At 40.8% G+C, this 14730-nt stretch overlaps 2 protein-coding genes across 22 annotated transcripts in view; one reads left to right on the top strand and one right to left on the bottom strand.

Moving 5' to 3' along the window:
* PCYT1B (phosphate cytidylyltransferase 1B, choline) overlaps positions 1 to 14730 on the bottom strand; it is a 143815-nt gene that overhangs the window by 16964 nt on the left and 112121 nt on the right. Inside the window, exon 8 of one of the 9 annotated variants that reach the window (XM_028122578.2) lies at positions 11611 to 11997. The exons of the other annotated variants lie outside the window; for them this stretch is intronic. Coding sequence (XP_027978379.1) covers positions 11980 to 11997 — 18 coding nt within the window. The 3' untranslated portion in view covers positions 11611 to 11979. Of the gene's footprint in view, positions 1 to 11610; positions 11998 to 14730 lie in introns of those variants that run through there. 9 annotated transcript variants of the gene reach the window in all.
* PDK3 (pyruvate dehydrogenase kinase 3) overlaps positions 1 to 14730 on the top strand; it is a 114373-nt gene that overhangs the window by 94373 nt on the left and 5270 nt on the right. For 10 of the 13 annotated variants that reach the window (XR_003612191.2, XR_015769480.1, XR_015769476.1 and 7 more), the window contains 3 exons: positions 4776 to 4911; positions 5005 to 5103; positions 14389 to 14596. The gene's annotated coding sequence lies outside the window, so the exon portion shown is untranslated. The remainder of the gene's footprint in view (positions 1 to 4775; positions 4912 to 5004; positions 5104 to 14388; positions 14597 to 14730) is intronic. The other 3 variants (XR_015769481.1, XR_015769483.1, XR_015769484.1) reach the window with 3 other exon arrangements.

The raw sequence follows: 14730 nt of genomic DNA, 5'->3' as shown, positions 1-14730 counted from the left end.
TATATATTTACCATTACCAGTAAGTTTTACACTACCTTATGTTTTATGATGTTCATTAATGTCCTTTTACTCAAAGACCTCCTTTTAGCATTTCTTATAAGGCAAGTCTGGTGGTGGTGAACTCAGCTTTGTTTTTGGGGGGAAACTTTATTTCTTCATTTCTAAAAGATAGCTTTGCCAGGTACAGAATTCTTGGTTGACATTTTTTTCTTTAAATATTTTGGACATACCATCCCATTCTCTCTGGGCCCAAGCCAATCTTGTTGAGAACTCCACTGATAGTCTCATGATGGTTCCCTTGTATGTAATTTACCTTTTTTCTCTTGCTGTTTTCCAAATTTTTTCTTTGACTTTTGACAATTTAATTAGAGTCTGTATCAGTGTAGCCCTATTGGGGTTCATCTTATTTGGGATCTTTTGTACCTCATGGATTGGGATGTTTTAAGCCATTACGGCTTTAAATTTACTTTCTGTACCCATTCCCTCCTCATTCTCTTTTCCTTTTGAAATTCCCTTAATGCAAATATTGTTTGCCTTGATTGTGTCCTTATGTCCTGTATGTTTTGTTCACTTTATCCTTTTTTTTTTTTTTTTTTTGCTCCTCTAACTGGATTATTTCAAATGTCCTCTCTTCTAGGTCACTGTTTTTTCTGCATAGCTGAGTCTTTTAAGACATTATTTTTTTTAAAGATTTCATTTATTTATTTGACAGAAAGAGAGAGAGCAAGAGAGGGAGCACAAGCAGGGGGAGTGGGAGAGGGAGAAGCAGGCTCCCCACCGAGCAGGGAGCCCAATGTGGGGCTCGATCCCAGGACCCTGGGATCATGACCTGAGCCGAAGGCAGATGCTTAACGACTGAGCCACCCAGGTGCCCCTAAGATAATATTTTTAAGTAATCTCTACACCCAACATGGGGCTCAGACTCACAACCCTAAGATCAAGAGTTGCATCCTCTACTGATGAGCCAGCCAGAAGCCCTGAGTCTCCTTTTGAAGCTCTTTTGAATTTTTTAGTTCAGTCATTGTACTTTTCAGCTCTACAGTTTTTTTGATGGTTTTTATTTCTGTGTTGAACTTCTTGTTTTGTTTATACATCATTTTCCTAATTTTTAGTTTTCTATGTGTTATTGCAGTTGACTAAACTTTAAAAGGAATTATTCTGAAATCTGTTCATAGATAGCCATTTTTTTAAGGTCAGTTAATAGAGCTTTAGTATCTTCTTTTTTTGGTGTCATGTTAATAGATTTTTTTCATGATCCTTGATTCTTTACATTGGTCTCTGTGCATTTGAGTAGGCAATCTCCTCTTCCAGACTTTATGGGTTTGCTTTGGCAGAGATTGCTCTTTGCCAGTCCCCTCAGTGTGGGTTTCTGGATGTGTCTGTTGGTAATGTCCTTGGGCAGGTGGAGTTTTGCTATCAGGGTCAGTTTCTGGGTGACGCCCCTGGTTGAGCTCTGAGGTCGGGTTTAGGGGTGCCACTGTCTAAGAGTGGTTGGATAAGACTGCTGGTTTGGTTCAGATGAGACCGTACTAATTGCCTGGGTTCTCTGGTCAGGCTTACTGGACTGGCAGGACTCCATACTATACTTAGCAGCAGGTGGACCTATGAATTAGCTTCTCTGCCCTCTTGGGGCAGGAGAATGGGCCTACAGGGCTCATTGTTTCAGGACCTAAATCAGGCAAGGCTGTCTACTGAATTCCCTGGCTAGAATGGGTCACCTTGTTTTGTTCTGCAGATGAAGAGCATCATGGACAGTGATCTCTGTTCAAGTGCCACTATAAGTAGGTCTGTTGGTTGGGATACATAGTTTTCTGTGTGTTCTAGTTAGGTTCCTTGGTCAGGCAGGCCAAAAGTTGTATTCAGTGGGCAGGGCTATGAATTAGTTTATGTATCCAGGCACAGCAAGAGAAGTAGCTCCAAGGCCAGAAAGGCTTTAGGTTTATGGTCTTGACTCAAGCCAACCTATGCCACAAGTTTCCTGCCCAAATGGAGCCATTGGCTTTGCTCTGCAGACTATCAGCTCTGCCTGTTGGACTCTGTGCTTGAATGTTGCTGGGCTTTGCAGCTTTCCCAGTCTTACAGCCAAGCTTTCTGTTTGGGCAGTCCTGAGGGCTTTACTCAGCAGTGGATGGAGCTGTGACAGCTTCCTTGCCTGTGTGGGACAGGAGGGCCAGCTCCAAATAGGCTCCCAGTTTTTCCAGATCAGGCCTTCTGGTCAGGGGTGGGGGCTGGTCAGGAGCTGCACTCAGTGGGTAGGCTATGAATTAGTGCCAATGCCTGGGTGGAGTCAGTGAACCCTCACCACCTAGCCCTGGCTTTGCAGGCAGTCAGCTCTTCCTGCCATACTCTTGGCTCAAGTGCTCCTAGACTCTGTAGCTTCCCAGGTGTTCTTGCCAGCCTTTCTGCTGGGGCAGGGTTGGGAGCCTCACTCAGCAGTAGGGGACAGAGGGCTATGACTCGGCAACCCTTCCTGCACAGAGGCAGACCAGGCTCCAGGGCCAGAAGAATCTTTTTGTTTGAGGGCCAGACTCAGGCAGACTTGTGCCCTGCTGAGTTCCCTGGGTCAGTTGTGCCACTGTCTTGGCTCTGCAGATAAGCAAAAGCACGAGCCAAGACTACCACCGCTTGGGTGCTGCAGGTAGGAACTCAGTCTGCCAACATCCGCACTGGTTGTTGGAAGCCCCTCCCCTTCAGATTCTCAGTGGCCAATGCCCACAGATTGCCTTGCAGTTCCTATAGAATGAGACCAGAGTGGGGGCTCCCAAGCAGTGACCTACAAGGCTGGGGGAAATGGATGTCCACCCTGGACTCCCTTTTCCCCCTATAAAAACTGGAGTCTCAGCAGAGACCTCTGTGTAATGCTGGGCGGGCCTGGGTTAGAGGCAGTAAGGTCAGCACATAGCCTCACCCCCATGTTCTAGGATTCTCTCAGTAGCGTCTTGTCTATGAATAGTTGTTAGTTCTTCTGGTGAGGTGGAGCAAAGTCGGGAATGACTTATGTCACCATCTTGATGAGCTTAATCTCCCCAGATTTTTTTTTATTTGTAATGGCCAGTGCTGGTGAGGGCTCAGGAAAAAGACCACACTCCTGTTACTGCTGATGGCAGGGTAAAATAATGGTGCCTTTCTGAGGAGTAACCGGGCAATAGGTGTAAAAACTTTTGTTTCCTGAGGAGATCATCTGAGCCGTAAATAAATACTCATTGGGTACACGGATATTCATTGCAGGGTCATCACAGACAAAACTGCCAACCCCTGAAATAGGTGAGAGAAATCTTGTACAACTCTGAGGTGATACATTAGGCAGCTGATAAAAATCCAGTCCTTAAAGAATATAATAGTGTGAGAATGTTCGTGAGCTACTGCATGGCAAAAATGATTTGGGAGCCGTATATCCTGCGTGATCCCATTTTGTAAAAGGAAACATACACATGCAGATGGTGAAAAGATGGGAGATCCCAGTGACTAATCTGTACAGTTGCACTGCAGGTGAATTTTAGTCTGTTCTTGTTTTCTTTTCTTTCTTTTTTTTTTTTTTTAAGATTTATTTATTATTTATTTATTTGTCAGAGAGAGTGCGTGCATAAGCAGGGGGAATGGCAGGCAGAGAGAGAAGCAGGTTCCCCATGGAGCAAGGAGCCCGATATGGGGCTCGATCCCAGAACCCTGGGATCATGACCTGAGCCGAAGGCAGACGCTTAACCAACTGAGCCACCCAGACATCCCATTTTCCTTACTTTCTAACAGTTCTGTAATGAACATGCATTACTTCTATCACCATAAGACAGACGACTGAGGCAAGGAGAGGAGACAACGGGCCCTGCATTAATGACACAGAACGGTAGGGCCTCAGGCACTTCATCAATCCCTCCCCCAACCTTTATAAGCTCTAGTCCATTACTTTTTAGGATCTCAAGTTTCCTCTAGCATATATAATTGAGATGACTTGCTGATCACTAAGAACATTTGCAGATTTAAAATTCCACAATTCTAAGAACCTACCAATTATTCACTTTCCATTAAAGGCATTGATAATTCTGCCAAAAGACATCCAACCCCCTCAAAATCTAGCAGAAAAAAAGTGCAGTAGTACAACATCATTACCTTAGAGGAAGCCCATTTATGAGACAAAATCAAATGCCAAAAGGATAGGGTGGCCTATTATTAATAGCAACATTAAAAGAATCCTTGAGCTTCTAGAAGTCATTTGAAAATAAGTATTTTTATTACTATAATATTTAAGTATATTTTTAGTGGCAGCCATTAGCTCTCTTGCTGTTAATGGATTGTCAGCATTTCCATTAGAAGCTCACTTTGTAAGTAATCTACAGCTTGTCTACTGTAGTTTGACTCAAGCTCATAACTGAGAATAATATGCCTAAGGTAATGCAATAATTTGAATCCTTAATGATAAACAATGGTGTCACACTTCATATAATGTAATATCTGTGCAAAACAACTCTAGGTCTCAGTTTGATAGCTCTGTGATCTGTTTCTGGTACATTATGAAGGATGATTCTTCTGCAAAGGAGTTAAATTGGATCAGGTCAGTAGACAGTTTGTAATGAGCTTCCTGGTAAGAAAAGCACTTTAGGAATACAAAAATAAGACCATGGCATGGCATTTTCATAAAGAAAAGGTATTTAAATTACACCTGTAACTGTATTAAGATACTTTCATTTATAAAGTGTTCTCCCAAGAAAATAATCCCATTTACTCCTGTCCCATTAAAACTAATTTTCTATTTCTCTTCCTACAAACTTCTCCTTTTTAAGAAGTTCTTCACATCTACTGAGACAGTAAATGTCATGACAAATGCCTTCCAAGGTTTCAGGATTTCAGAGAGATTCCAGCTTTACTGCCACAAAAAGAAATGAAAAATATCCTAGTTACATCTGGTTTGGACTTCTGGTAAGCACTGTGGAATTCAAAGAGCATTTGTTTCAGCCAAATCAATAAACAACGCAAACTAACCCTTACACACAATGCCTGACATATGCCTAGGTGCTGTTAAAGGGCTTTAGAGTGTGACAATGTCCTCCACCCAACAACCCTACAAGCTAGCTGAGGGAAAGGAACTTGGCGAAGGCACTCAGCTAGGAGGTGAGTCCTGCTCCTGACCAACTCTCTGTAATTAGCCACTTTAATAGTAAGAAGCTTTTCTGTTGACTCATTTACTTGTGCATTTGTTGGAAGACAAATTTTTGAAACCAACTGTCAAAAAGCTTGAAGTAGGAAATTAATTAAGATCCACAAACTGAATTTTACGCTTTGTAAAATCAAAACAGTCTTAAACATCAGCATGCCATATTAGGATGATTATATATATATTATTTATATAATTATATATTATATATAAATATTCTCTTTACACACACACACGGTGTAACAAGCACTGGAGAGACTGTGGAGAAATCAGAACGCTTGTGCATTGCACTGGAATGTAAAATGGTGCAGTCAGTGTGAAAAACAGTATGTAAGTTTCTAAAAACATTTAAAAATAGAATTACCATATTATTTAGAAATTCCACTTCTGGGTATATAACCAAAAGAAATGAAAGCAGGAAATTAAACAGATATTTGTATAGCAATGTTGATAGCAGCATTATTCATAATAGCCAAAAGATGGAAACAGTCCAAATGTCCATTAATGCATGAATCAATAAACAAAATGTGGTATATATAAATAATATCCCATTATATATATACATATGTGTGTGTACATGTATATATGTATATGTGTATGTATACATGCAATCTGATGTAGATTACTTTTTCTCAACTTGCATGGAGTATTTCCAAGATGGATGTTGAAAAAAAAACATTTTGTGTATCATAAAATATTATGGAGGGTTTTCTTGGCATGGAGAATCTGAAAGTTGACCACTCATTCCTTCAATAAACATTTACTGACAGCACACTATTTATGGTTCAGGCATAAATATAAGCCCTGAGGTTATAGCAGTAAATAAGGGGGCAGGGGGTATCTATGCTCATGTTTATTTTTTTATTGAGGTATAACAGACATTAGTTTCAGGGGTACAACAGGATGATTCACTATTTGTACATATTGTGAAATGATCACCAGTTAGTCTAGTTAGCATCCATCACCATATATACATTTTTTTTCTTGTGATGAGAACTTTTAAAGAGCTACTCCCTTAGCAATCTTCCAATACTTAATAGAGGATTATTAACTGCAGTCACCATGCTGTACACTACATGCCCATGATGTATTTTATAATTGTTAAGTTTGTACCTTTTTTTTTTTTTTTTTTTGGTGGGCAGCAAAGAAAGGTTTATTGAGTGATAGTACAAAGCTCCCGAAGAGGGAGGGGACCCGAGAGGGTTGTCCAAGTTTGTACCTTTTGACCCCCTTAACCCATTTTGCCTGCACCCACCCCCTGCCTCTGACAACCACCAATTTGTTCTCTGTATTGACGAGCACTGGGTTTTTTTTGCTTGTTTGTTTTAGATTCCACAAATGAGATCACACAGTATTTGTCTTTCTCTAATTTGCATAATGCCCTCATGGTCCAACAATTTGTTGCAAATGGCAAGATTTCCTTCTTTTCTGAATAATATTCCATGGTGTCTATATACATTTTCATTATCCATTTATACATTGATGGATACTTAGGTTGCTTCCATGTTTTGGATATTGTAAATAATGCTGCAGTGAATATGGTGATATATAGATCTTTTCAAATTAGTGTTTTCATATCCTTCAGATAAATATCCAGAAGTGTATTTGCTGGACCATATGGTAGTTCTATTTTTAACTTTCTGAGGAGTCTCCATAGTGGCTGTACCAATTTACATTCCCACTAACAATGTACAAGTGTTCCCTTTTCTCCATATCCTGATCACCACTTGTTAATTTGTCGCTTTGATAATAGCCATTCTAACAGGTGTGAGGTGCTAGCTGCTTGTGGTGTTGATTTGCATTTCCCTAGTAATTAGTGATGTTGAACATATTTTCAGGTCCTGTTGGCCATCTGTATGTCGTCTTTGGAAATATGTCTTTTCAGATCCCGTGCCCATTTTTAAATCACATTGTTTCTTTTTGTACTGTTGAGTTGTATGACATCTTATTTTGATTAACCCCTTATCACATATGATTTGCAAATATTTGTTCCCATTCAGTAGCATACCTTTTCATTTTGTTAATGGTTTCCTATGTGCAGAAGCTTTTTAGTTTGATGTAGTTCCACTTATTTATTTTTGCATTTGGTGCCTTTGCTTTAGGTGTCACACTAAACCTAACCGGCAAGACAGATGTCAAGGAGCTTATAAGAGCTCCTTGGAGTTTTGTTTTCTCCTAGGAGTTTTATGGTTTCAAGCCTTACATTCAAGTAAGATAGTGGTCCAGTTTCAATCTTTCTGCATGTGGCTACCTAGTTTTCCCAGCACCATTTACTGAACAGACTGTCCTTTCCCCATTGTATATTCTCAGCTCCATTGTAGTAATTGAATTAACCATGTATGTGTGGGTTTATTTCTGGACTCTTTACTCTGTTCCATTGATCTATATTTGTATGAAATACCAATGCCATACTATTTTGGTTACTGTAGCTTTGTAATATAGTTGAAATCAGGGAGCATGATGCCTCCAGCCTTGTTATTCTTTCCCAAGATTGCTTTGGCCATTTGGGGTCTTTTGTGGTTCCATACAAGCTTTAGGATTGTTGGTTCTCTTTCTGTAAAAAAGAAATGCCATTGAATTTTGATAAGGATTGCATTGAATCTATCGATTGCTTTGGGAAATATGGATATTTTAACAGTATTCTTCTAATCCATGAGCAAGAGGTAGCTCTCCGTTTATTTGTCTTCAGCTTTTTTTTAAGTATAGTTGACATAAAATATTTTATTTCAGGTGTACAGCACAATGATTCACCAGTATATGCATTATGAAATGCTCACCATGATAAGTGTAGGCACCATCTGTCACCATGCAAAGTTATTGCAATACTATTGACTATATTCTCTATACTGTACTTTTTATCCCTGTCACCTAATTTATAACTGGAAGTTTGTACCTCTTTATTCCCGTCACATAATTCATCCACCCTGCTCCCAGCAACCACCAGTTTCTTCTCTGTATTTATGAGGGTTTTTTTTCATTTTGGTTTTTAGATTCCACATAAAAGTGAAATCATATAGTATTTGTCTTTTTTGTCTGACTTATTTCATTTAGCATAATACCCTCTAGGTCCATCCATGTTGATGCAAAGGGCAAGATTTCATTCTTTATGGCTGAACAATATTCCATTGTGTGTGTGTACATATTTGTGTGTATACATATCTTTATGCACAGCACACAGTTATCCATTTGTGTATCAGTGAACACTTAGGTTGGATCCATTTCTTGACTATAAATGCAATAAACATAGGGTGCATAACATTTCACATGAGTGTTTTTGTTTTCTTTGGTTAAATACTCAGACATGGAATTACTGGGTTGTATAGTAGTATTGCTGTTTTTAATTTTTTGAGGAACCTCCACACTGTTTTTCATAGTGGCTGTACCAATTTACATTCCCACCAACAACGTACAAGTGTTTCCTTTTCTCCACATCCTAGGCAACACTTGTTATTTCTTGTGGTTTTGATAACTGCCATTCTGACTGTGAGGTGATGATAGGTCACATTGGCTCTGATTTGCAGTTTCTTGAGGGTGAGTGAGGTTGCATATTTTTTCATGTGTCTGTTGGCCACATGTATTTTTCTTTGGAAAAATGTCTGTTCAGGTCATCTGCTCATTTTTTTTTATTGGATTGGTTTTTTTGGTGGTAAGTTGTATAAGTTGTATACATTTTTTTACATATCCTTTCCAAATATCTACTTCAATTCAGTAGGTTGCCCTTTTGTTTTGTTGATGGTCTCTCTTTCCATGCAAAAGCTTTTAATTTTGATGTTGTCCCATGATGTTATGGCTAATGTCAAAGAAATGACTATGTTCTCTTCAAGGACTTTTATGGTATCAAGTCTCACATTGAAGTCTTTAATCCATTTTGAGTTCATTTTTATGTATGGTATTAGAAGGTGGTCCAGTTTCATTCTTTTGCATCCATTAGCTGTCCAGTTTGCTCAGCATGTTTGATACTTGATTATATTTTCTCTTTGTTCAAGTTCTCACTGTGTTCATCCATTCTTCTCCCAAGTTCAGTGAGCATCTTTATGGCCATATTTTGAACTCTTTATTAAGTAAATCAGTTATCTCTGTCTCATTAAGGACTTTCTCTAGGTTTTCTTTTTAATTTTGAGCATATTCCTCAAGTTTCCTTGATACTCTGTGTTGGTTTCTGTGCATTAGATATAACAGCCACCTCCACCCATGCGGAAGGAGAAACCTCATGGCGGAGATGAAAGTTACCATTCAACCTTCCCACAGCTCTTGGGTTATCTCTCAAACCTTTATGATTGTCCAAATAGTGTATTTTATTTTTAGTGGATCCCAGTAGTGGAGGGTGTACCAAGGCCTGTCAGTGTCCCCAAAGGGAGGATCTCAGTGAGCACCTAGATTCAGCTGATTGGAAGCCAGACCCTCAGGCACCAGCTTTTAAAATATGCAGATATAGGTGTATTTCAGCGATAATGTGGGTTCGGTTCCAGATCACCACAATAAAGTGAATAATGAAGCAAGCCAAAATAATTTTTTGGTTTCCTTGTGCATGCAAAAGTTACGTTTACATTATACTGTAGTTTATTAAATTTGAAATTGCATTATGTCTAAAAAACAGTATAGAAGTCTTAATTTAAAAATACTTTGTTGTTAAAATAGGCACTCCATTTTCTGAGCTTTCAGCAAGTCATGATCTCCTTCTTGGTGGAGGGTCTTGCCTCAGTGTTGATGGTTGCCTACTGATCAGGGTGGTGGTAGAAGGCTAGGGTGGCTGTGGCGATTTCTTAAGACAGCAATGAAGTCCCATCTCAACTGTCCTTTCAGCAACCATTTCTCTGTAGCATGCGATGCTGTCTGACAGCATTTTATACACGGTAGAACTTCTTCCCAAATTGGAGTCAATCCTCTCAAACCCCGCTACTGTTGGCTCAACTAAGTTGATGTAATATTCTTGATGGTTTGTCGTCACTTCAGTCTTCACAGCATCTTCACCAGGAGTAGATTCCATCTCAAGAAACTGCTTTCTTTGCTCATCTGTAACAGATGAGCAGTTGCTTCTTAAAGTTTTGTCAGGAGATTGTAGCAGTTCATTCCCATCTCCAGGCTCTATTTCTAATTATTCTCTTGCTCTTTCCACCACATCTGCAGTCTATTCCTCCCCTGGCATCCAAAACCCCTCAAGATCATCTGTGATGGTTAGAATCCACTTTTTCCACACTCCTATGAATGTTGATATTTTTACTTCTTCCAATGAATCACAAATGTCCTTAATGGCAACTAAGATGTTAAATCCTTTCCAGAAGGTTTTCAGTTGACTTTGCCTGGCTCCATCAGGAGAATCACTAGCTCTGGCAGCTAGAGCCTTAGGAAATGGGTTTCTTAAATCATAAGGTTTGAAAGTCAAAGTGATTTCTTGATCCATGGGCTGAAGAAGGGATATTGTGTGAGCAGGCAGGAAAGCAACATTAATCTCATTTCACATCTCCACCAGAGCCCTTGGGTGACCAGGTACGTTGTCAATGTGCAGTAGTATTTTTAAAGCGATCTTTTTTTCTGTGGGCTTACAGTATTCAGTAAACCATGTAGTAAACAGATGTGCTGTCATCCATGCTTTGTTCCGTTTATAGAGCACAAGCAGAGTCGATATAGCATAATTCTTAAGGGCTCAAGGATTTTTGAAATGGAAAATGAGCCGTGGCTTTAACTTAAAGTCCTCAGCTAGGTTAGCCCCTAAGCAGAGAGTCAGCCTCTATTTTAAAGCTTTGAAGCCAGAATTTCAGCTCCCCTCTCTAGCTATGAAAGTCCTACGTAGCCACTTCTAATAGATGGCTGTTTCGTCTACGTTGCGTATCTGTTTAGCGTAGCCGCCTTCATGCATTTCCAGAGCTAAAGCTTCAGAATAACTGGCTGCAGCTTCTGCATCAGCACTTGCTGCTTCACCTTATACTATTATTATGTTTTCTTGCCTTAAACCTCATGAACCAACCTGTGATGGCTTCAGATTTTCTCTCCTGTAGCCTCCTCACCTCTCTCAGCCTTCACAGAACAGAAGAGAGGTAGGGCCTTGCTCCGGATTAGGCTTTGGCCTAAGGGAATGTGGTGGCTGGTTGTCCGGTCTTCTATCCAGACCACTAAAACTTTCTGCGTATCAGCAAGAAGGCTGTTCTGCTTCCTTATTGTTTCTGTGTTCACTTGAGTAACACTTTAAATTTCCTTCAAGAACTTTTCCTTTGGGTACGAGTGGCCGAGCTTTCAACATACCTTCCTCACTAAATTTAAGCATTTCTAGCCTTAGATTTAAAGTGAGAGACCTGTGACTCTTCCTTTCGCTTAAAAACTGAGAGGCCACTGTAAGGTTATCAGCTGGTCTCATTTCAGTATTGTTGTGTCTCAGAGAATAAGTAGCCCAAGGAAGGGGAGAGAGATGAGGAAAAAACTGGTCACTGGAGCAGCCAGAATACAGACATTTATCAATTAAGGTCGCTGTATTATCTGCACACGATTCATGGTGTCCCAACACAATTACAATAGTAACATCAAAGACCACTGGTCACTTTAACAAATATAAAAAATATTGCATGAATTACCAACATGTGACACAGACATGAAATAAGCAAATGCTGTTGGAAAAATGGTGCCAATAGATGAGCTCAGTGCATGGTTGCCTCAATCCTTCAATTTGTAGAAAACACACTATCTGCAAATAATATAAAGTAGAGCGCAACAGAATGAGGCACGCCTCTGTATACACTGCAAGCTAAGTCCTGCTGAGCACCAGAGTCCAGTCATCTAGAGGTGCTTGTCCATGGCGGTTGTTAAAAATCAGGACACCTCACCTGTGTACAAGTTCCTTTCTAGTAGATATTGGTGACCTGGAGCAAGACAGAGGGTGAATGCAAAGATGATGACCAATGGCGCCAGTCCTTATTAGGTCCCTAGATCTGTGCCAAACCAAAAGGCTTGCTTAGGCCCCAGCTCTTGGATAAATGAATAGGGCTCTTTCGTAGAAAGACTGGGGGTGTAACTCAGCCTACTGTCTGGGCAGTGCCCTGGGGGTGGTGGCTAGCCACCAGAGAGAGGTAGGAGATCAATGAGTGTCCGTAGGGTGGCGGCCCCAAAGACCAGGACACCAGACACATGTGCAATCTCCTCTCCAGGAGCTACTGGTGCTCTGGTGAGTGGAATAAAGTGTGAAGTTAGCACCAGCCCTCCAAGGTCTCTGGAGAGAATTATGGTCGGCCCTTAGATGGATGTTTAATTAGAAGCCTGCCCCTCCAGCCACAGCTATGAAGATAAGCTAAAAGATTTATTTCAAAGAAAGATGGGTCTCTAATCTCTTGCTATGCCCTGGGGGTGGTAGATGGTTGAGAATACTTTCTCAGTTGGTCAGTCTTAAGGGACCCTGGAGCGGAAGTCGCACTGGCTACCAGATCCAGGAGATCTCAAGGTATCCCCTTGGTGGCTACAAGACGGGGGTACCAAAGGAGGGTACAAGCTCCTTTCTGGGAAATGCCAGTAAGCTGGAGTGAGGTAAAGGAGAAGTGAAAGATGGCATCTGCCAGCCTCTGTCCCTAGAGACTAGCCCAGCAGGCTCCTAAGCTGTGTGTTCATTTAGATGCCTGCCTCTCAGGCCAGTGATTTAAGATAAGCAAATAAAATTCTTTCACAAAGAGGTATTATTCAGCTTTAAAGAGGAATGAAATTCTGATACATGCTACAATATTGGTTCAACCTTGAAGACATTATGTTAAATGAAATTAGCCAGATAAAAGGACAAAACACTGTAGGACTCCACTAGAGTAAGTAGTCAAGCTCACAGATACAGAAAGTTAGAAGGGGGATTCCCAGGGACTGGGTGGGGGCAGATTATATAATAAGTACAGAATTGCAATACGGGATGATGCAGAAGTTCTGGAAATGGATAGTGGTGATGGTTGCACAACTATGAATATATTTAACGCCACTGAATGGTACGCTTAAAATGGCTAAAATGCTAATTTTGTTAGGTACATTTTATCACAGTTTGAAAAAATTAGTAGTGGACCTCACATCATGTAAATCTGTTATTTTTGAAAAACACATCATCAAGCTTTTTTAAAAACGGTATCTCCTGTATTAGATGCAAATGCCTGTTTTGTTTGCATACGCATCCACCCAACTGACTGGATTGGGGCCGGGGGTGTTTGTGGTCCGGGATGAACTAAAAACTTGGACCTGACCCAAGGTTATTCTCTCTTGGTGCTCCAGGAAAAGGTCTATGTTCATGTTGTAAAACAATGAATGCATTTTCATTTCAAATGGGAAACAAGTCTATGGTTCAAAGTCAATTAAGGACGGCAGGGGCGCCTGGGTGGCTCAGTCGTTAAGTGGCTGCCTTCGGCTCAGGTCATGATCCCAGGGTCCTGGGATCGAGCCCCGCGTCGGGCTCCCTGCTCAGCGGGAAGCCTGCTTCTCTCTCTCCCACTCCCCCTGCTTGTGTTCCCTCTCTCGCTGTGTCTCTCTCTGTCAAATAAATAAATAAAATCTTAAAGAAAAAAAGGACTACAGCGGCAGATCATTAAAAATGATACTAAATGTTTTTAAAATGTAGCCTATGTGGCTAGGGCACAATGTTTAAAAAGAATGTGTCTGACACTTCGAACAAAAATAACCAAGTTTCACTAGGAAGGCCCTACCCCAAAAGCAAACCCCAAAAGCTGATTTAGCATCCCATGATCCTGGCTCCCTGAACCTGAATCCCTTGGAAATGAATAGCATTGCCTCCAACATGGCAACAGAGCTTCAGAATTCAGCTCCTTTAAAGCCTCTCCCTTGAGGATAGGCTGGAGGGTTTGTCTCTGAAAGACAAAGAGAGGTAATACTAAGTCTCTGTGGGGAAGGCTTCCCTTGGAAGCTGTGGTTGGGTTACAGGCTGTCTTCTGAGTGTGAGTGAAGACTAGTCACAAGAATCAAGCACAAAAAAAAAAAAATGGATCAAGTAGTTAAATAAGTAAAGCTATAGGTGGGAAAATGAAAAACCAACCTTTTAAGCTCTGATAATCCCATCAGACTGAATACCTGGGAATATATCCTCTCTTATAGCAATGATGCCCCCCCCCAAGGCCCCACCTCCTGGATTTATCCACATCCTTGTGTGGTATCTTCCCACTATATCCACCAATTGTCTGTGTGACCACTACAATATGGCATAAAGGGATTGTCACTTCAGGTATTAGTCTTAAAAGACTATAGCTTTTCTCTTGAATACTCTATCACTTATTCAGGGGGAAGCCAGATTCTTTGTCATGAAGACACTCGGGCAGCCTGTGCAAAGGCCCAACGCAGGGAGGAATTGGGGTACCTCGTTCCCAGTCACAAGATGTGGAAGAGGATCCTCCAGCCCCAGCTGACCTCTCGACTGCAACATCATGAGAGACCCTGAATGATAACCACTCAGCTAAGCTGCTTCCTGATTTGCAGAAACTGTGTGAAGTAATATTTGTTTTTAAGTCACTAATTTGGGGTAATTTGTTACTCGCCAATAGATAATATCACCAGGGATACCATGATTTCTGCTTGCTTAAGAGGCAAGCTGACACTACCTGTCCTGAATCTAGATGAGCCAG

Source organism: Eumetopias jubatus, unplaced genomic scaffold (genome assembly GCF_037043125.1).
Source record: "Eumetopias jubatus isolate StellerSeaLion01/CBP00866 unplaced genomic scaffold, mEumJub1_p1.0 scaffold_11, whole genome shotgun sequence".
Lineage (NCBI taxonomy): Eukaryota > Metazoa > Chordata > Mammalia > Carnivora > Otariidae > Eumetopias > Eumetopias jubatus.
The sequence above is the reverse complement of the archived record's forward strand: the minus strand, read 5'-3'. Positions and strand labels throughout refer to the sequence as shown.